The 22,248-nt window shown below is 45.5% G+C and overlaps 1 protein-coding gene across 4 annotated transcripts in view; it reads left to right on the top strand.

Moving 5' to 3' along the window:
• Positions 1-343: 343 nt before the first annotated feature.
• Positions 344-22,248, top strand: part of LOC100286037 (regulator of telomere elongation helicase 1) — a 31,746-nt gene continuing 9,841 nt past the window's right edge. The window contains exons 1-22 of one of the 4 annotated variants that reach the window (XM_008674805.4): positions 344-615; positions 753-1,039; positions 1,221-1,360; positions 1,737-1,818; positions 1,924-2,074; positions 2,203-2,365; positions 2,516-2,689; positions 6,101-6,225; positions 6,461-6,512; positions 12,271-12,412; positions 12,540-12,694; positions 12,771-12,862; positions 12,946-13,053; positions 13,131-13,196; positions 14,438-14,524; positions 14,879-14,938; positions 15,019-15,134; positions 15,661-15,718; positions 15,790-15,889; positions 20,743-20,898; positions 21,540-21,595; positions 21,679-22,164. In XM_008674805.4, coding sequence (XP_008673027.1) covers positions 514-615; positions 753-1,039; positions 1,221-1,360; positions 1,737-1,818; positions 1,924-2,074; positions 2,203-2,365; positions 2,516-2,689; positions 6,101-6,225; positions 6,461-6,512; positions 12,271-12,412; positions 12,540-12,694; positions 12,771-12,862; positions 12,946-13,053; positions 13,131-13,196; positions 14,438-14,524; positions 14,879-14,938; positions 15,019-15,134; positions 15,661-15,718; positions 15,790-15,889; positions 20,743-20,898; positions 21,540-21,595; positions 21,679-22,164 — 2,958 coding nt within the window. In that variant the 5' untranslated portion in view covers positions 344-513. Of the gene's footprint in view, positions 616-752; positions 1,040-1,220; positions 1,361-1,736; positions 1,819-1,923; positions 2,075-2,202; positions 2,366-2,515; positions 2,690-6,100; positions 6,226-6,460; positions 6,513-12,270; positions 12,413-12,539; positions 12,695-12,770; positions 12,863-12,945; positions 13,054-13,130; positions 13,197-14,437; positions 14,525-14,878; positions 14,939-15,018; positions 15,135-15,660; positions 15,719-15,789; positions 15,890-16,074; positions 16,349-20,742; positions 20,899-21,539; positions 21,596-21,678; positions 22,165-22,248 lie in introns of those variants that run through there. The other 3 variants (NM_001361377.1, XM_035965931.1, XM_035965930.1) reach the window with 3 other exon arrangements.

Genomic DNA, 22,248 nt, shown 5'->3' with positions numbered 1-22,248 from the left:
TGCATCGATAGTTATGGTCTTATGGAGATAAAAAAAGAAACCTTTTGGATTTGCAACGTGTCAATCAAGCGGCCCAGCACAACCACATTAGAGTATTAGACACAACGTCTATGGGGTGTTTGGTTGCTCCTGCTAAAGTTTAGCCCGGGTCACATCAAACGTTTGACTTTTAAATAGGAGTATGAAATATAGACCCAACCAACTGAACTAGATTCGTCTCGTCTTTTAATTTTCGGCTGACAAATTAGTTTTATAATCCGACTACATTTAATACCCGGAACGGAGGTTCAAACATTCGATGGGACATGGCTAAATTTTAGCGGGTTGTGCGATACGGCCCAAGTGTGGTTCAGCAACGCCGAAGAAAAATCAGACAAGAAGCCCCTCCGGCCCTCGCCCTCCCTAGTCCCTATTCGCCGCGCCCGCGCCCGCGCCGTCTCGAGGTCCGCCGGTCTCCTTCCGCCGCAAGCTTTGCTCCATTCCACCGCCGCCTCTTCCGCCTCCGTCGGCAAAATGCCGGTCTACAGCATCCGCGGCGTCAACGTCGACTTCCCCTTCGACGCCTACGACTGCCAGATCACCTACATGGACCGCGTCATCGAGTCCCTGCAACAGGTGACCAGAGTTCCCCGCTCCTCCAACCCCGCGTGCTAAACCCTACCCTCACTGCGACGTTCACGTGCCCAAAGTTTTGCTCGGTTTTGAGTTTTGACTGCTTCGCGTTTGCGTTGCCTCGGCGTATCGATGGACAGGGGAAGAACGCGCTGCTGGAGAGTCCTACGGGTACGGGGAAGACACTGTGCCTGCTGTGTGCGTCGCTCGCGTGGCGCCGCACTTTCGGCGAGTTCCTGCGGGTCGGGCGTGGGGGCGGTGGGACTAAGCAGTTGCCCTACGGGAGTCAGCCGTCCGCTAGCCAGCAGTCAGAGGACTCTACGTCTCAGAAGCAGCAGCAGTCGCGGTACCCAGTCATCATCTACGCCTCACGGACCCACAGCCAGCTTCGGCAGGTTATCAAGGAGCTCAAGGCTACCAGCTACAGGTCGGTAACCGAACTTGTACCCCAGTACCTTGTTTTTATTTGAGAGCTGATTGTGCTGAACTGTGCTGTTGAGTAACATCTCATGAATGCTATGGTGCTGAGGGCTGGATATGTCTTCAGTAGCTGCAGTTGCAGATTGACTCATCCCAGAGTCTCTGATGGTTCGGATGGTGTTACACAGGCCGAAGATGGCAGTGCTAGGTTCCCGTGAGCAGATGTGCATCCACGACGAAGTGAGCAAACTCCATGGAAGAGCACAGAACAATGCCTGTCACTTCCTCTGCAAGAAACGACGGTGCCCTCATAATAACCATGTTGCTGGTAATTGCAATAGAATTGTTTTTTGTTTGATAAGTCTTAAAATTGGCCCTGCAGACAAAAATAAACAACAACCTAAAAGGAAAATGCATACACAAATTCTGACCATTATTTATTATTTTATTCTTGCAATTGGTGCCCTCATAATAACCTCGAGCTGCTTTGGTTGATACAAAGTTTTGTATCTCTGAATGCCATGATTTATTATTTTATTCTTGCAAATGGCTCTTCAAGTTGAGGGCCTTCCCTAGTGCCTTAAAAACAACATTGGTTCAATACTGGTTGAATACTTCTGTTTTATCTTACTTTTTCTTTATATTTCAAATAAATTTCTATTATCAATAACACAGATATCACACATGAATGACATTTCCTGCAGAGTTCATAAAAAACAAACCTGAGCTTGGGAATGAGCCTTTTGATATAGAAGATTTGATAAATATTGGGAGGCATAAGGGCCCGTAAGTTTCAAATGTTTTCTCCCTATTTTTTCATTTTTAGAGAAATAGCAAGCATGCCTATAGATTTTTGACCCACAAATGACATTCTTTTCTTTATCACTTGAGGTGCCCATATTACATCTCCCGGGAACTTTCAAAGTCGGTTGATATTTTGTTTGCCCCTTACAACTATCTTATTGATCCGGGAAACCGTCGTTCCCTAAATGGCATACCATGGGACAATGCAGTACTTATATTTGACGAAGCACACAACTTGGTAAGGAGCTTCGTCTAGTTGATTTAGTACATGAACTCTCAATACTATATGGCTCTAAGCTGAGCATCCAGATGTAAAAGAAGTTACACTTTTCTTACACTTGAATTTGCCATAACTCTTTTATGTAGGAGAGTATATGTGCAGATGCAGCCTCTTTTGATTTATTTCCGAATAACCTCACAGCTTGCATAGCGGAAGCTCATGAATGCATCAAACTGTGTTCAGCAAAGAGGTCCATTGAAAATTCTGCTGATAAACAATTTGATCCTGAAAACTATGCAATCCTCAAAGGTGAACTAACATTCTCTCCACTTCTCAGTTGCATTCAGATCCATACTGTCCTATACTTCTGTATGCCTCTTTCGTTCATATGTGGAAAGTTTGCACCTTAACTTTGATTTTGAGAGTGATCTCGTGGTAATGTTGGAACATTCTTTCCAGCTCTTTTAATGGCACTTGAGAAAAAAATTGCTGAGCTGTTAATTGGATCCGAGTTGGGCTACACAAAAGCTGGGAGTTACATATACGATTTTCTCTCTGAACTGAACATTACATCAGACACATCCAAAAAACTGATTGAGACAATTGATTGTGCTTCTTTGCTACTAGAGGAAGGTAACTGATTTTTTTGTTATTATTATTTCATTGTAATACACTAATATTCTTGATAATTAGGTAGATCAAAGCTGTCCATTTTTTGCAGCTCGATTGTGTTGAACACAATAACTTTTACTAAATATCTGGATGGTCAGTGCAAAGTAGTTCAATAACTATTTTTTTCTCAAACACACAGGAGAACTATGTATTGTATTAAGAAGGAAAACACCCACCCACAAACCCTTCATTAAAAAAAAACATACACGCCCTTTTCGTCCAACAAACATGGCCTTGGCCAAAACTACAAACTAAACACCTATTTGTTGTTGGCCATGCCCTTTTCGTACAACAAACACGACCTTGACCAAGACTAGAAACTAAACATCTATTGGTTACTGGCCAGCTCCAGGGCAAGAAGGAAAGATAAGCTTTGACCCCCACCAATCATCCCTACAAATGCAGACAAGGCTCCATTCAAGTTGGGAGACATGCCATCACACATCAACTGTGATAATTCCAAATCATCCAAGCTCTAATTATTATTACCGAATTCAGCCCCTTCCTAGCCATGTCAGCCACTCCCAACTCCACTTTAGCCTATCAATCGTCAAAGGAGATTTCATCTTGTTGCAGAGAAAGATCGTTTGGTCCAATTTTGTGCAAAAGATGAACCTTGCCGAGCAAAGCTGGAAGAGACGAGCAGACGATTAATCGTCTCCTCCTGGTTACAAAGGGGTTAGCCAGCTGGATGCAGGAGACCATGGTGTGCCAACCGATGAGTGATCCAGCATCTATTATGGCAACAACCACATGAATAAGTGACAAATCCTGAGTGCTCATGCTTTCCAAATCTGTTCCCATGAACTGTAATTGATAGAGCCAAGGAAGAAGCCCATGCAAGCTGATTTAGCTGAGTACTGTTCAAAGGATGAAAAGCGGCAGACCCCTGTTTTCAAGTCGTCGACTAGTCGGCGACTAGTCGTCCAGTCGGTCCTGGGAGCTCGACTTTTCTAGCAAGTCGGGTGACTTGTCAACGACTGGAAATTCTCAGTCGACTAGTCGTCGACTTGGTCTGCCAAGTCGACCGACTTGTGCCCCAGTTCAGCCCAAACAGCCCAAAGGTCCATTACACAACATTTTTTCTTGATTTGGGAGAAAATGCAATGGATGATCTTGATTTGGGAGATATTTAGGGTATCTACTATGATACTATCTAGTATCTATCTAGCTGCAGCAGCAGCTTAGCTATCTAATGGAGCTTATTTCCTTTCAAGTTTGAACTATATTTTTTTGCTATTTGTTTTCCAATTTGAACTATATGGCTGTTATGACTTATGAGTTTATGACTTATCACTTATGTGGCTGATTTGGTTCAGTTTGAGGCTTCAAATGAGGTAAGACTTGCTATTTATTTCAATTTCGTTCAATTTCAGGCTTCACATGAGGTAAAACATGCTCTTTCTTCATATATAAATGCTATATTGTCTATATGAAGCCATTATATAGGCAAAACAGCCACTATATTGGCAAGTCGACGACTAGTCGACTGACTTATCGACTAGTCACCAAGTCGGTACCTTGTCGACTCGACTCGACTTATCGACTTGAAAACCTTCAGACATAGGAAATCCTCCACACTAGGCGGCAAGACAACCTCCGCAAGAATATCCTGCAATTTCATAAATTCAGCAATAACACCTGTTAGTTTCCTGGATATCAGAAGTTCAGCCATGACTGGTGAGGGTCAGTCCTCTTGTTTCCCCTAGTGGCGGATCTAGAAAAATTTACTAGGGGGTTAGGCGCTGAGCTTACAAAGGCATTAGAGGCTTTGTCCTTCTCGCAAGTGCAAAAACTCACGGAGCAAGATGAGCAACTTGCTGCCCATGTATCCATCTATCTGTCCAAAAAATTGTAGTAGCACCATCTCCAATTTCTGAAAATATTGCTATGGAAAAGAAGGCCTTTACTGAGTTATGAACTTGGATAGGAAACACTAACTGTTCTATTCTCAATTTTTGGTAAGCAGTTAAGCACAACCATCTCATATGAAAGGTCTGTTTGGTTCTGCCGTGAGTTGTAAAAAATCTGCTGATATGTGCTGTGGGAAAACTGTAAGCTATTTGGTTGAAACAACTATGAATACTACCCCTTCTATCTCCCTTGAAACAGCTGTGAAACGTCTCTCTATTTCCACCCATTTGGAAAAGCAGAAAGCCAAAAGTAGGGTCCAAAATGTTGCAAAAATTATACTACGCAAAATAAGCCGCTTCTGAAAAGCAGCTTCAGGTTCAGCTTGTTTGGTTGGCATTCTGCTTTTCGGCAGCTCCAGAAGCTGAACCAAACATAGCTGGAGTGCCCATCCAAGTATTTGCAAGTAAGAGATATTGAGCACACCATACTCTTGGAGGACAGAAGACTTTTGTCCATGCCATCAAACAATGGCCATCCTTTGCATCCTTACGCCCTTTCCCAAGAGAGCTTCTTGTAATCTTATAAATGGCCTAAGCCCATGGTGGGAGGTCTAAAGCCATTGCAAGATAGATCAAAGTGGAAGTGAGCACAAACTGAACAAAAATACGTCTCCCAGCCTGTCTTGATAGTTTGCCCTCTAGCCGGTAGAAGGCAAGCAATTTTATCAATTAGAGGCTGTAATTGTGCTCTGGTTGATTTCCTCAAAGATAAGGGAATACCAAGGTACCTACAAGTTACAAGGGAAATTGAGCACCTCACATGGCTGCTTTTCTTTCACAACAAGAATATCCAATTTCGAGCTCTGGATAGGAAACACATTGCTCTTCTACACATTGGTTTTGAGAACAGATGCTTCACCAAAATAAACAAATGATGTCCACGGTTATCTCTATCTGGCTGTGGGCAGGAGGAAAACAACAAAGTCATCTTTATATAGAGAAATCCTATGCGGTAAGGCATGTGCAGCAAGGGGTTGTAGGCTCCCCTGACTGGAAGCCAAAGGCCAAAGTCACCATATGCCCAAGGATTTCGATTACAAGAGTAAATAACATAGGTGATAATGGATCACCTTGCCGCAATGCTTGCTGGTGTAAGATAACATCAACATGGATCCCATTCTGTAGCACCTATGTTGAAGATGATGCTAAAAGCCCACTGTTAATATAACACCAAATAACCCCAAAACTGAGCTTTCTCAATATTTCAAGGAGGAAGGGCCAAGACATTGAACCGAACGCCTTTGTGATGTCTTAACTTCAGGAGAAGGTGGGGCTGTTTTTGCTGATGAGAAACTTGCTTATAGGCCGCCTAAAGTCCTTGACACGTCCTATCCTTCTAGACAGAAGAGTGACATTTGCTGTGTTAAGTGCTTCCATCGTCCTGAATTTTCTGCTCCAAACTGCTGAAATGCAGCCATACTATTCTGTTTTAACTTTTGTTCTGTTCCTGCATATTTAGGAAATTCTGCTCAAACTGGGCCAGGGGTCCAGGCAAAGGCTGCAGTGTCTAGATTGGAGTCAATTAGGGACATGTTAGACATAATTTTTAGGGGTGGTGGTCAAAACCATGCAAAATATTATCGAGTAAGTTTCTCATCATTTACATTTCGCGGTTCATATCCATCGAGTATTTAAGTATCTCTCTAATTGCATTTCTATGTTTGCTTTCATTGGGTGTTTATCCATTACTATAGTTATTTCCATGCCTCTCAATAATTCCGACTTCCCTCTTATTATCGCCATTCAACCCTCTTTACATATTTGCAGCATAAGCTTGCATTCTTTACTGTACTCTTACAACAACACTCGATGTTTTCAGTTTCATGTGAACGAATCTCAACAAACACATGGAGATGCATTGAAATTTTTGGGTAAGTTCAAAGTCAATTCCTGACTATATATGTTCTTTATATGAAGGAAAAAACCAACTTCTCCCAAAGTTTGGTTTGTTTCCTGAACTCTAGTTAACCCCCTAAACTAACATTTGGTTTAATTTACTCCCTCCAACCATTTCAATGGGTTTAATTTACAGTTGGAATGGGAAACCCTAACCCTAACCGGGTTGGGAGTGCAAATATATAAGCTGAGTAATTGGGCCAAGCCCATTACACCGAGGGTATGTAAGTAATTACACAGAGACTAACACCAAAACCTTAACAATACTTTAACACCCCCACATTCTCAACTCTATCCTGTACAGATGTTGAGACTGGATCGAAAGTCGGCGAAGACACTCGACGACAGTCCCTTGGTGAAGATGTCTGCGAACTGCAGCGTGGTGGGGACGCTGAGAACCCGAATGTCAATGGCGGTGACCCGCTCGCGGACAAAAGTGCAGGTCGATCTACACGTGCTTCGTGCGCTGATGCTGCACGAGATTGGTGGAGAGGTAGACCGCGTTGACGTTGTCGCAGTAGACGAGGCTGGCGTGCTGGAGGGGTCCGTGGAGTTCGTGGAGAAGCTGGCGCAGCCAGGAGGCCTTTGCCACGCTATTGGCCACAATGCGGTACTCGACCTCTGCGTTGGAGCGGGAGATAACGGGCTGCCGCTTGGTGGCCCAAAAAACGAGGTTTGCGCCCAAGAACACGGCATAGCCGGAAGTGGACCGACGCTTGGGATAGCCAGCCCAGTCAACGTCGGTGTACACCACGAGCTCCGACGTCGGGGAGGGGGAGGGTCGGAGTAGAAGGTCGTAGTCGAGGGAGTCGCAGAGGTAGCGCAGGATCCGCTTGAGAGCGGTGAGATGGGGCTTCCGCGGGGTGTGCATATGCACCACACCTGCTGGACGACGTAGGTGATGTCGGATCTGGAGAAGGTAACGTACTGGATGGCGTCAGTCAGGCTCCGGTACGACATCACGTCGATGACCGGGGGCCCGTCGTTCTCAGAGAGCTTCACCTGACTGTCGACAGACGAGGAGCAGGGCTTGCAGTTGGACATGCTAGCCCGTTCCAGGATGTCGATGGCGTACTGGCGTTGGTGGAGGAAGAGACCCTGGGGTCGACGTTCGACGGTGATGCCAAGGAAGTGCTGAAGGGGCCCCAGGTCCTTCATCACGAACTTCCGCTGAAGGGCGGCAATTGTGCGTTGTAGGAGGTTGGCGGTGGATGCCGTGAGCACAATGTCGTCGACGTAGAGCAGGAGGTAGACGGTGTCGTCGCCGCACTGGTAGATGAACAAGGATGTGTCCGACTTGGCCTCGACGAAGCCGATGGAGGCCAAGTAGGAGGCGAAGCGACTGTACCATGCCCGCGACGCCTGCTTGAGGCCTTACAGGGACTGGTTCAGCCAACAGAACAAATCCGGACGAGCGGCGTTGACGAAGCCGGTGGGCTGGCTGCAGTAGACAGTCTTCGTCAGAGTGTCGTGGAGGAAGACATTCTTAACGTCGAGCTGATGTATCACCCAGTCCCGAAGGACCCAACGAGCCTTGCGGTTGAGGGACGTTCGAGGTCAGCTAGTGGCGAAAGAGCCACTTGTCGATGACCACGTTGGTGCCTGGTGGACGCGGCACCATGTCCCAGGTGTGGTTGGCCAACAGGGCCGCGTATTCCTCCATATCGCTGCGCCAGTGGGGGTCGACGAGGGCGGCACAAACGAAGGAGGGGACCGGGGAGGCATTCGAAGGAGTGGCAGTTGTGTCAGCCGCCAGGATCAGTCGGTCGACGGGGCGGAGAACGCCGACTACGTGGCGATTCACCATTGGGTGGACATGCCCAGGGTCGCGGTGGCGATCGAGTGGTACACGGGAGGCTCAGTGCTAGGGGTGGGCACTTTTTTACCGTAAACCGAAAACCGAACCGTACCGAAATTTCGGTTTTTTCGGTAATTCGGTTTGGTTTCGGTTTTTGTATCTCAGAAGTTCGGTTTTCGGTATCGTAATCGGTTTTCACCGTATACCGAACCGAAATACCAAAAAAACCGAAAACCAAACTTTATCAATTCTAAAATTTGACTATTCGATTATGTGAACAAAATGTGTGAAGCAATTAAATTGTTATTCATTGATTTATATGTGATGTATGATGTATCTCTAAATATTTGTACCTATATAATTTTTACTTTTTAAAATTATTTGAAATCTATCATGTAAACTTGTTGTATGTGTTGTCTTGGGTATAAGTTTGGTATTCGGTTTTTACCGAAAACCGAAGTAAAAACCGAAACCGAACTTCTCGGTTTTTCATTTTCGAGAAAACCGATCGGTCTCTAATGTTTAGAAAACCGAAGTTTTTTAAAAACCGAAAAACCGAACCGAAGTTTCAAAAAAAACCGAATGCCCAGCCCTACTCGGTGCTGGTCGACGAGGCGCCGGGAGCCGAGGGCGTGGCCCGCTCGCGGTGGTGGTAGACTAGGGTGGGGTTGGCAAAGCGAGTCGCTCTTGTCGGCGGGGCTGGGTCAGCAGGAGTCGAGGGAGTGGTTTGCCCGTGGCGGTGGTTGACGAGGGCGAGGTCGGCGAAGCGGGCCACGCTCGTCGACGGGGCTGCGCGTGGCGCGGGTAGAGGCATGAGTGAAGGCGTCGTGGCCGTGCGTGGCGCGAGCAACGGCGCCAGGCGGGGCACCTGGGGTGGAGGGGAAACCGGATCAGACTCAAGGAGAGAGTCGAGATCAGTGGGTGGGGAGGAGCCAGCAAGGGGAAACACATCTTCATCGAAAACAACGTGACGAGAGATGAGTATGCGGTGGGAGACGAGGTCAAGACAACGATACCCCTTGTGGTCAGGGGAGTAACCGAGGAAGAGGCAGCGAGTGGAGTGGGGAGATAGTTTATGGGGAGCAGTATAAAAAGTGTTGGGACAACAGGCACAACCGAGCATGCGAAGGTGGTCGTAGGAGGGGGATGTGCTATACAGAGCGAAGTGGGGAGTGGGGTGGCTCACCACCTTCGAGGGGAGGCGGTTGAGGAGATGTGTGGCTGTGTTCAGGGCCTCTGCCCAGTAGTTGGTAGGGAGAGACGCTTGAAAGAGAAGGCATCAGATCATGTTGGTGGTGGTGCGAATGATGCGTTCGGCCCGACCGTTCTGGGGAGAGGTGTAGGGACACAAGAGACGCAACTTGACGCCATGGGTGAGGAAGAAGGAATGAGAGGCGTTGTTGTCGTACTCACGACCATTATCACACTGGAGGGCACGGACCGGGCGACGGAACTGGGTAGAGACCTAGGTGAAGAAGTGGGCGAGAGTGGCGAACGTGTCAGACTTCAGCCGAAGAGGAAAAGTCCACATAAAATGAGAGAAGTCATCTAGAATGACCAGGTAGTATTTGTAACCAGAGAGGCTGAGGACAGGAGAAGTCCAGAGATCACAATGAAGAAGATCAAAGGTCTGAGCAGCTATGGACATGGAAGTGGAAAAAGGAAGACAAGAGTGACGGTCGAGCTGACATGCATGACAGAGGCACTTAGAGGAGCCCCGGGTATAGGAGATATCTGAGCGGCTGGAAAGCTGGTACATCACGTCAGGTCCAGGGTGCCCAAGACGACGATGCCAAATGGAGGAGGTGGTGGTAGTAGCAAGAGCATGGGGGAGGCTACACTGGTGGAGGGAGTGGATGGCAATTGGCAAGTGAATAGAGTAGAGGGGACCGGAGCTGTCGCAGCGAGGAGCATGACACGAGTGGGAAGGTGGCGTATGGTGAGCCCCCAAGGATCGAACTCCATAGAACAATGTTTGTCACTAGTGAAGCGACGAACCAAGAGAAGGGGATGAGTCAGACCGAGAGCAACAAGGATGTCGTTAAGGTAGAATGGTCCCGGAAGAACCGATGTACCTACTGAGGTGACCGGGAGGGTGGAACCGTTGCCCACAAAAATAGAGGGAGGACGTGAGGAGTGTCGAAAAGCAGCGGGAAAGGGGTCAGGGCAACGATGGTGAGGCCGAACATGATCGGGGTGGGGTGGAGACCGAACGACGTGGAGGAGGGGGCGCCGAGGGGCGCGTTGGTGGTCACTAGCGCTGCGACGAGCGTAGCGGAGGGCAGCTGGCCGGAGGGTAGAGCGCCGGAGCCAAGCAGGGCCGTGGGGTCGACGGTGCCATCTTGGCGAAGGCACGCTGGTGCAAGGGGTCGCGCCATGGGGAGAGGAGCGATGGCGCAAAGGCGAGAGAATCTCCCGGACGCCGTGTGGCGCGAACGAGGAGGGGCTAGTCCGGCGCGCGGAAGCAGAGGAGCCGACGACCAGGGAACGACGAGCCTGAAGAGAGGGGGCACACCGACGACCGACTGGTGAGGCGGCGCACGCGGCGTGGCCGAGAGCGGGGCGACCAAGCACAGTCGGGGAGGAGGCCGGGCGAGGGTGTCGGGCCTGGCAGAGGGCCGGCGGCGTCCGCGTGTGTCAGCAGCGACGAGGGAGGCCGTATGGGAAGCGACCGACGGCGACGACGGGGCAGAATCTTCGGCTGCTAGGGTTGGGGACACACGCCGGCAAAAGGAGGCCCAACGGGAAGAGCGCCGACAACCTGAGAGAAGGGGCCGACGGTCAGGAGCGAGCGCCGGCGGGCTAGGCGCGCCGTGCCAGGGAGGGACAACGTGGATTCATGGCTGTCGGTGGAGGCGCGGCCGGCTCCTGCTTGCAGACGCAGCCGACGGTGGCTGCAGGAGAGGTGGACGCCGCCGCCGACTGTAGGAGCGGCTGGGCACCGGCAGGGCTCCGACGCGCCGGCGGCGACTGCAGGAGCGGCTGAGCACCAGCAGGGCTCCGACGCGCTGGCGGTGCGCGCAGCTGGGCGCGAGCAAACTGGTGGGCGTCGCAGGCCGTGTCCGGGGGAAGGGCGCCCGCCACCAAGGAGAAAGACGACCACCAGGGAGGAAGACGGCGGTGGCCGGAGAGAGAGAGGAGGCCGGGCGACTGAGGGGTGGGAGGGAGGGAAGAGAAGATTGGCTTGGGTACCAAGTTGGAATGGAAAACCCTAACCTTAACTGGGTTGGGAGTGCATATATATATAAGCTGAGTAATTGGGCCAAGCCCATTACACTGAGGGTATGCAAGTAATTACACATGGACTATCCCCGAAACCCTAACATTACTCTAACATTTACATCTTAAGAAGGGCGGACCTGATGCAGTGGTTGGGGGTTGTCTTATTGAGTCACTAGGTCGTGGGTAGCTTCTCCGCAATTGGGGGGGGGAGGGGAGGATTGCCTCGATTTATCCCTTCTCAGACCCCACTCATCTGTCATTGGATCTCTTTTTTTTAAATGTACACCTTACAAATATTTTCTTATTTGTTTCTCTATGTACACATTGAGTTTTAGTTTTAATTTTTTTGAGGTGATAGAGTACAAAATGGTTTACAAATGCCAAACTTGAGGGTAGTAATTTGGACCTTTTCCTTTATATGAAGGGGAAAGTCGGTAATCCCTGATACAGTCACTAGTACTATAAACCACATGGATTGTTGATTATTTAAAGGGGAAAACACAACTGACACTTGGTACAGTCATTCTACTACCCACATGCTTTGAATAGTTACACCAACTCCCTTCAGGTATGGTGCCGTCGAACAAAAAATAATTGAAACATAAAAGATTTACATAATTCCAATGTACACGTCAGTTAGTTCATTCTCAGCTACCGAATAAGTAGAATAACTACATCTTTATTGATTATCTACAGGTTTCTTGCATTTTCAGGTAAGTCTTCAAGGACCCTTAGTTGGTGGTGTTTCAACCCGGGGCTGGCGATGGAAGAATTTCTCAAGTTGGGTGTGCGCTCTATCATATTAACCTCAGGCACCTTGTCTCCGTTGGATTCACTAGCCATGGAACTAAACCTGTAAGTAAATCTACATTCATTTCATTTACTTAGTCATTGAACTGTAGCTTTATTGGTTGCTTATTGATATTGGCTTCTCTGCTTTATGTTGATTGCCGAGATAATATTTTTTTCCCCATGAATCCAGTGAATTCCCAGTTAGACTAGAAAATCCGCATGTCATTTCTTCAGACCAAGTCTGGGTTGGAGTTGTGCCTGTCGGCCCTTCGGGACATGCTCTTAATTCTTCTTATCGTACGCGTAATACTATACAATATAAACAAGAGTTGGGCACTGCAATAGGTAGGCCAATACTAACAATATATGCAGCTGCTTTTGTTCTGGTACAGTTTTGCTGACATATGTGCTCATTTTATAGTAAATTTCGCACGCATTGTGCCAGACGGACTCCTTGTTTTCTTCCCTTCATATTCTATGATGGACATGTGTGTTGACTTCTGGAAAAATAGGGTATTCATTGGTTCTGGAAAAGTAGTTCTTATCATTTGAGGTGTTTACAAAATTAGAAATTTTATAACTTAAATCTCTTACAGAACCATTCAAATTCAGCGTCTGAGAACACAATTTGGCAGCGGATCTGTAAGCACAAGCAGCCAGTTATAGAGCCTAGGCAGTCATCAAACTTTCAGAGTGCAATTGAGGTTTGAAATATTTTATTAGATGTCACTTGAATGATAACACTTCATATTCCCGTAACTATGAACCATTTGATTTGCAGGATTATAGAGCCAAATTACACGATTCTTCTTCTGGGGCAATATTTTTTGCAGTTTGTCGTGGCAAAGTTTGTTCCTGTTCTTTGTAACCTTTGCTATCTATTATCACCACTTTTTTTATATCCAGTCTCAATGATCTTGAGCTAAATGCTTCTTTTGCCAGGTCTGTAACATGCTAATCAATTTATTAACCATTATGTGTACCCTTTTTTGCGCTGAAAGATAAAACATGCTTAGTGGCATATGGGTCCTGTCTGGCATGGCTTTTCTCCCAGATTCCCATCAGAAAAAGCGATGCAGCTGCCAAATGCTCGTCTTGCTTCTTTCCTAATTGCTTCTATGAACGAGCTTAAAAGCGATAAGCCATAGTTGAGGTGTTTTTCCCAACTTCTTTGCCTGTCGCACGTACGCCCCCTCCTCTGCCTAGTTCGCTCTCTGGCGCAGCTGCTGCCCTTGTGTGATCCCTGATGTGACATGCAACGGCGCTGCTCCTCACTGGTCTTGACTGTGCAACGATTCTCGGCCTGACATGTGATCGCGCACGGGGCATGTCAGTTTCTGGCTGTGAGACAATCTGGGGTACATCTGTCTTGGCAGCTTGATGACCTGGGACTGTGCCACAGTACCTTCCAGTTGTCGACGTGTGTTGCAGCGCAGGAGCCACCAGTTTTCTCACGTGCCGGAGCTCGCCTGGAAGACAAGCCCCAGCAGAGTGGGCCTTGGGCTTGGACTTCAGGGAGAGTGTGGGGATTCACAGGATTCATGGCTGCAAGCCATTCATTGGAAGGGGTGGAGATGAGAAGTGATTGGATTCAAATGGGAAGATTCTCCTTTTACAAAAGCTGGCTCATTGTAAAAGCTGACTTATTCACCTCCAAACAGGGTCACAGTAGCTGTATGAGTGCTGCAATGTTAATATAAACATTGTACGTTTATAAAGCAGTTTCATGAATGCTCTGCGAAAAGCAGGTATACATGGTCATGATCATGATTACATGAATGACTTGTTTCTGCTGTAAAATTACATTTCATTGCGCCATAGAAGTAACCATTGGCTGGGCAAGAAAAGAATTGATGCCAGGGGCCAAGCAGGGTACTACGGGACAGAGTCTATAGATTCGATGGTTCTAGACTTCTAGTGCCAAATTGTGAAGCATGGGTGGTCCTGTGATTAAAAATTAAGTGAACAAATCAATGGGTCATTAAGAGGACATGTACTAATAAGTTGGGAGTACCATTTCCAAAATGTTGCCTTTTCACTAATCTCTGAGTTTTGCCCCCTCATTTATTCATTGTTATACTTGTGCAGGTTAGTGAGGGTCTTGATTTTGCTGATCGTGCTGGGAGGGCAGTAATAGTTACTGGAATGCCCTTTGCTACTCCAACTGATGCCAAGGTTTGTTTCTATGTGTATGATGTGTAGTGTTCTCCTTTATTACTAAAAGTAACAATGTCTCCTTTTGTTTTGCTCCGGTTCTTGCTTTGGAACTGACAATTTTGTACCAATATATTGAGTTTTACTGGCTTGTTATGTTGAGCTGGGTTCATACGTGGATATTCACACATTTTCAATTGTAACATTGGATAGTTCAATTCTTCTGTGGCAAGTCTGGTTTTCTTTTCTTCTTTGTTTTTTGACCTGCATGATTTTATTACCATATTGCACAAACTACTAGCTCTTGGACTTCTGGCAAGAGTAATTGGTTTATTCCTTTAGCTAATCTTCAATTTTACTTTATGTATGTTCCAGGTTCGGCTCAAGCGCGAGTATTTGGATAAGCAGGGGACACCATCTAATAAAAACACAAAGGTTCAGCAATTTCATAGTAAATTGTTAAGCATAAATTTGCTGGTCAATTTTACAAAAAAGGTTTTGTGATTGTTTTGTAGATGTTGACAGGAGAAGAATGGTATGTGCAACAAGCAGCACGGGCTGTCAATCAGGCTGTTGGACGTGTTATCAGACATCGCCATGACTATGGAGCTATTATTTATTGTGATGAAAGGTCTAAACCTAATCATTGTCCTCTTAAGTAAAAAATCTAAGCATTGTTGCTTTTGTGCTGAATTTCCTGTGGAAATATATTATTTATTGTCTGGGCTGTCAATTATTTCTTCATCTTCCATGCTATAGTAGACATTAACATTATCATACATAGTCATACCCACCATTATTATCTTGATTATTTTTATATAATAGTAGATACATAGAACACCGTGAAGAGAGTCATAATGAAACCACTTCGTTTCTTCTGTTATTCATGCATGCTGTAATCAGTATACTGCCATTTTGGGCTCCATGAGTTCATATTATAATCCTTAGAGTGTAACCAGAAAAGGAGGATCAACACTTTGATTTTTTTTTTTTGCATTTTGTGAGCTTAGGTCAAAGTAAACTAATATATGCAGTTTTAAGGATCATGAGACTGTGGACTAGGTTTTGCATCTTGAACCAGATTTCTTGTTTCGGTCAAACTTCTCCAGAACAGCTGACATTTAACAGAGCTGCTTCACATTGGATGTTGGTTATAGGTTTGTGTGGCCAAATTATCAATCTCAGATGTCATATTGGCTCCGACCTCATATAAAGGTACATTTGTTTGCCGTCTTCCTAAAATGCTCTTTTCTGGTATCTTCACTGTGCTGATATTCCTTTTGCAGTGCTACTCAAAGTATGGGGAAGTAGTCCAAGGATTGACCCGATTTTTTCGAGATAAAGCTTCTTCAGATCCTTTGACACTAGAGCCAACAGATTGTAATAGTAAGTCTGGTTTTGAATATTGTGATGAACTTCTTTTATATGCCTTTTCCTATCTATTTATATGCAAGTTTATGCATATTTAATTATTTTTTGAAACTTAATCTGGTGTACTTGTTTTTCTAGAAAAATCCAGTGTACTTGTTAATGATACATGTCCTGCTGTGAATATGGTTTTTTTTTCACAGCTTATGTGTTAGCTGGCATATTGATGCTAGTTGATGTCAAATTTTTCTTAGAAGTCCCAGGGGATAAGGGAATAGTTGATTCATTGGGCCACCAAATTGATGACCCTGTGGGCTTTACACCGCCAAGGCATGGAGAATCTGCTAGTGCATCATTACAATCGAAATGCCATTTGTAGTTCTTCATGATGTGCTCATTATGGAAAAGGAAATTGTGCAAATGTAAATATATTTTGAACTATTCAAATTCATTTGTAGCTTTGAAATTATGATTCAAGCTGTGACTATTAAAATTAGAAGGAACTATGGAAGAATAATACTCTCTCCATCTCATTGATTAAGGTGTATAAATTTTTGGCACGGTCTTTAAAGCAAAACTACCATTCATATCTTTCAAAATATATCATCAAGAAATACAAAAATACCATTATGTTAAAGTACTTTTGTATATGAATTCAAATATACAACATGCATATACTCTATATATATATATATATATATATATATATATATGGTAAATTATTAATCAAAGATTTAAAAGGTTGACTTTTCCAAATACACGCACACCTTAATCAATGGGATGGAGGGAGCAGCACATTAGTATACACTAGTACAATGCCCGTGTGTTACGACGATATACGAATCATATTTGATGGTATAATGCGACAGACGACACCCAACGGTCCAGTGGCAAGCCAGTGTGATGGACCCACCCCACAAAAATAAATTTAAAATTAAAGTGGACCCTCCCCACAAAAATAAATTTAAATTTAAAGTGGACATATGACCCACATACCAGATATTAAACTATAAATACTGCATTTTGCCAAAAGGTTGAGAAAGGTACGAGTTTAAAAGGAGACCCCCTTTTCTAATAGCTTGCTCAGTCGGTCGTCCTTTTTTCTCTCGAAAAGAGCGCAGGAGAACTGCGCACCCATATATTAAAGTAGATGGGAAAAAGGGCCGTAAAGACCCATGTACAAATTACTCCTTATGGAGGCCAGAAGCAGGCATACACAAAAGTATCCATAAATTTTTTGACTAAGAAACTACAACCCTAGGAGCTAGGAAGTTTGGCCGGCCAAAAAGGAAAGCCCTTTGGCACCAACCAGCTGCCACATCTCCCTTTCCTCACCAGCAGCCTAAAGTAGGAAGGAGATAGAAGGGGTCCTTCCATCAAACACCACCTTGTTCCTATGATTCCAGATCAACCGGGCCCGTAAGGCAATAAGAGAGTCCAGTCCTTTCTTTCTCATACTGAGGACATGAGCCAAGGATTTCTCCCACCAACCAAAGAAGGAAGTCTCCACTTGCTGAGGGGATAAGCTGTGCAACCCAAACTTTCTCAAAAGGTTGTACCAGAACACTCTTGAGAACACACAGGAAACTAGCAGGTGATCAATGCTTTCAGATTCTTGATCACATAGAGGGCACCTAACCGTGTGGTTGATGCCTCTTTTTTCCAGCCTATCAGCAGTCCAACATTTGTTGTGTGCCACCAGCCACAGGAAGAAATGGCACTTGAGTGGCATCCAGGATTTCCAGATCCTTTTGTGGTGATCAAAGGAGCACGAACCCTGGAAGAGACCAACATAAGCAGTTTTAGCCGAGTAATTACCATCTGGCGCTATGGAGAAAATGTGCCTGTCTTCAATATCAGGATGCAACGGTGAATCTGTTAGAGCTTCCTAGAGGTGCAGAAAATCAATCAAGGCCCCTGCTGATAGAGCGCCCCTAATATCACCAATCCATCTCCTATTGACCATAGCCTCTTGCACTGTTCTTTTGTTGATAATCCTTTTAGATATGGTGCAGATCAGCCTTGGTGCGATGTCAGCTACCTTTTTTTCCATTAATCCATTTATCAACCCAAAAAAGAGTATTCACACCATTACCAACTTCCGACACCAGCACTGCAGAGAAGAAGGACCTGGCAATGCTTGGGACCTGAATGTGTAGGTCCACCCATGGCCTGGAAGAATCAGTTTTTTTCAGCCACAACCATCTCATTCTAAGAGCCCAACAAAGCTTAGGTAGGCTAGAAATCCCTAGGCCTCCCATATGGAGAGGCCTTCATACCTTTTCCTAGGCCACCATACAATGGCCTCCTTTAGCATCCTTCCTGCCTTGCCATAAGAAACCCCTTCTAATTTGTCAATTGCATCCAATGCCCACTTAGGGAAATCAATAGCCATTGCGGTATAAATTGTCATACTAGTGAGGACATGCTGCACTAGAATTCTTCTGCCATCTTTGTTCAACAGCTCTGCCTTCCAGCTTGGGAGAAGATCTGCAATTCTCTCAATAAAGGGCAGAAACTGCTGCTTGGTCAGTTTGTGGAGGGAAAGAGGGAGACCCAAATATTTGCAAGGGAGGGACGCCATCCCACAAGGTAACAAGCTTTGAACCTCTAGGATGGTCTACTCCGAACATCTGATAGGATAGATACTGGATTTCTGAAAATTGTTGCGGAGACCAGAGGCATTCCCAAAAATGTTGAGAATGTCAAACAGATTAGAGCAGATCTTGGCATGGCTTGACTATACCCATTCAGCAACATGTTAAAGATCTTTTTGCAGCGTCTCTGATTTCCCATGTGGGAAATGGCTCTAATACCTTATTCTGGACAGATAAGTGGCTAAATGGATGTTCCATCAGAGATCTTGCTCCAGTAGTGGCGTCCAAGGTGTCTAAACGAGCTCTTACCTCATTGACAGTGAGTTAGGCTCTTGTAAACAGGCAATGGATAGCACATATTAAACCCCCCTTTCCTTAATTGGAATTCAACAATTTCTTCTCTTATGGGATACTTTAGGGGACATGCAGCTTTCTCAGGAGGAAGACCGCCATGTTTGGAGGCACGAGGCATCAGAGCTGTTCTCTTCTAAATCCTGCTACAATGTCCTTCTCTTTGGCTCTACTGTTTTTGAGCCTTGGAAGAGATTATGGAAGACCTGGGCTCCTAAATGCAAGTTCTTCCTTTGGTTGGCTATAAGGAACAAATGTTGGACAGCCGACAGATTACAGTTGAGGGGAATGCCACACCCAGATGTTTGCCCCATGTGTGATCAAGCCCAAGAGACAATTCAGCACCTACTTACTGCGTGCATTTTTGCCCGGCAATTTTGGCACACAATTCTTGCTGCTATTGGTTTGGGGCACCTCACTCCAACAGCTGATGAGGAGAATTTTGCAGACTGGTGGGGAAAGGCAAGCCTTCGGGTTGTCAAGACGAGACAAAAGGGGCTTAACTCTCTAATCATCCTGGGGGCTTGGTGTCTATGGCTTCAGAGAAACAGAGCAGTGTTCCATGGGGAGGCTCCCTCATTACCCAGGATTTTCCGGTGTTTCTCGGATGAATACGTTTGCTAGGTAATAGCAGGAGCTAAGGAGTTTGGGAGCTTGGGCTCAGCTGCTGCCCTGGGCGTGATCGGGTCAAGTTTCAGCAACAATCTGTAATCTCTTTCGGGTTTATAAGGGGAGAGTTGCTCAGCAACATCTCCTCTATTGTAATATGTTTTTTTTCCTCTCTAATATATAAGATGCGCAGTTCTCCTGCGCGTTCTAGAAAAAAGAGAATGTCAAGAGTAGTGGATATGCCATTCTGAGTTGGGAGCAGGAAGAGGGCCACATCGTCAGCGTAAATAGAAATCCTATGAAGTTTCTTTCTGTTGGACAATTGTTGCAGCAACCCAGTCTCTTCAGCTTTGGAAAAGAGAAGGCAAAGGACTCCATGACTAGAATGAATAACATGGGGGAGAGGGGATCTCCTTGCCTAAGCCCCCTGCTATGTTGGATTGTATTGCCAGGACAGCCATTGAGCAAGACTTGAGTAGTAGAGGAACCAAGTAACCCACTTATAATATCTCTCCAGACCTGGCCAAAACCCAATGCCTGCAGCACCTCAACCAGAAAAGGCCATGAAACCGAGTCAAAGGCTTTTGTGATGTCGAGCTTGAAAAGTAGACATGCCCTATTTTGCTGATGCAAAAATCTCGAAGTCTGCTGAATTAGCATAAAATTGTCCTGAATAAATCTTCCTTTGATGAAGGCACTCTGATTTGGGGAGACCATCTCGTTTAGTTTGCTAGCAAGCCTATTGGCCAGGATCTTGGTTACCAATTTTGCAAAGCTGTGCACAAGACTGATAGGTCTGAAATCTTTCACCTGATCAGCCCCATCAAACTTTGGGACCATAGTAATATATGGAGAATTTACTTTGTCCAAGTTAATGAAGTTCCTACACCATATTGCTGAAATTGCATTGAGCACCTCCACTTTGATGATGTTCCAACAAACCTTATAAAATCTCCCGGTGAACCCATCTGGCCCAGGGGCCTTATCGGCAGGTAGATTCGAAACAGTTTCCCAAACCTCCTGCTCAGTGAAAGGGCCGTCCAAAGTAGAGAGGTTATGAGCTGGGAGACAAGAGCTTCTAAGTCAATGGTGCTTTCCCTGAACACAGACTGACCAATAAGATTGGAATAGAACTGGTCCACTAGATTAGCTTTGTCAGCCTGGCTAGTAACAATATTATCACCATCTTTCAGCAAGGTCACCAGATTTTTCCTTTTCCGATATCTAGCATGCATATGGAAATATTTAGTGTTTGCATCCCCATCCTTAATCCTTGTTATTCTTGATCTTAATCTTGCCATCGTTCGCTTGAAGGAGGCCAACAACAGGGACTGTTTCTTGAGCCTATTTTTAAGCCAGCTTTCGGCCGGAGCGAGGGTCATGTGATCTTGAGCGATTTCAAGTTTATGCAGCAACTTCTTTGCCAGACAAAGCTGAGAGACAATATGCCCTACCTGCTTATCACTCCAGGTGCGTGATCTCTTGGCTGTCTCCTTGAGTTTCCTATCCAGGGTGATAAAGGGACATCTGGCCGGATGCACAGAATTCCAAGCCTCCAGCACCACATCCTGAAAACCCTCCATTCTGGTCCAGAAGGATTCAAAATGGAACCTTCTCTTGCCAACCGTATTGTCTTCCTCCTTCACCTAGTGAGGTGGTACTATCTGGGAGCACCGCTCTGCGTGTGGTTTCGTGTTATGTTGGGCTTGTGTGTTTTCTCATGGCCTATCTGGGAGGTAAAGACATGTTTGTTAGATGAGACGTGGGGGGAGAAAAACAAATCTACTCTACGCGCATGACACATGACGAACGGAACTCGTGTTTTAAAGGAGTAGAGATATTATCATGACTGATACTTCTTTTGGTTTCTTACATTTATGACTACTGAAAGGGTTGCTATACAGCCTAGTTTTATTTATATTTATAGAATATGATAGTCAAGGTCAAGCAGCGTAATGCCAGCTCTCTTCCACTGAATGGTTTAATTTCGTTGAGGCAATGCAGTACAAAACTTTTGGCCTTTAAATTACTACACTTGTGTGCTGTTTCTTTTATTTCTCTTAGCAATTGTTATTTATTTACAGCTCATTGCATAATGTTCTTGCATGCAGATTGTATAGCACCACCAGCAAACAAACACATGCTTAAAGAGAAGCTATCAGATTTGGTACATCCTTTGCATTGACATAGCTGATCGAGATTTAAGTTTAATGCATCTGGAGCTTACGGATGCTGCCTTCCTTCTGCTAGGCTGCCAGTGCACAAGATGAGTGCCCACAAATCACATTATCAGGAAATTCAACCATGAGAAGAAGTAACTTCATGAAGTTGGCTCAGATCACTCCTGCTAATCGTTCAACCCTTACTACAAAACACAACTTTGTGTCTACATCTACGAAGCACAACCTCCCAGAAGACCAGCTGTCACAGGATACCAATGTTGATATTACTGTTGACTTGGCAATACAAGGGCATTTGAAGGAACATACCTTCAAGTCTTTAGGGCTTAAGAAAGCTAAAACAATGGACAGATCCAAAGATGCTGTTGTTTTAGATGACGTCTCTTCAAAATTGCCTCAAAATATAGGGTCAAGAGCTTTGGCCAGATACCAATGTGGTGGACCTACACCTGAATCAAAGAAAAGCACTATAGCAACAGCATGCGGAAAGAATGATGGGGCCTGTGAAAAAACTGAAGGCCAGGAATCTAACTCAGGGCCAGCCTTCTTGAAGCTGGTATGTTGTTATTTCACTGTAGTTTGATCCCATTTCACGCTTTGCAGAATCAGCAATTTGTTATATGTAAATCTTTTCACTATG

This window comes from Zea mays, chromosome 3 (assembly GCF_902167145.1).
Source record: "Zea mays cultivar B73 chromosome 3, Zm-B73-REFERENCE-NAM-5.0, whole genome shotgun sequence".
Classification (NCBI taxonomy): domain Eukaryota; kingdom Viridiplantae; phylum Streptophyta; class Magnoliopsida; order Poales; family Poaceae; genus Zea; species Zea mays.
This window is presented reverse-complemented; position numbering and strand designations above follow the sequence as displayed.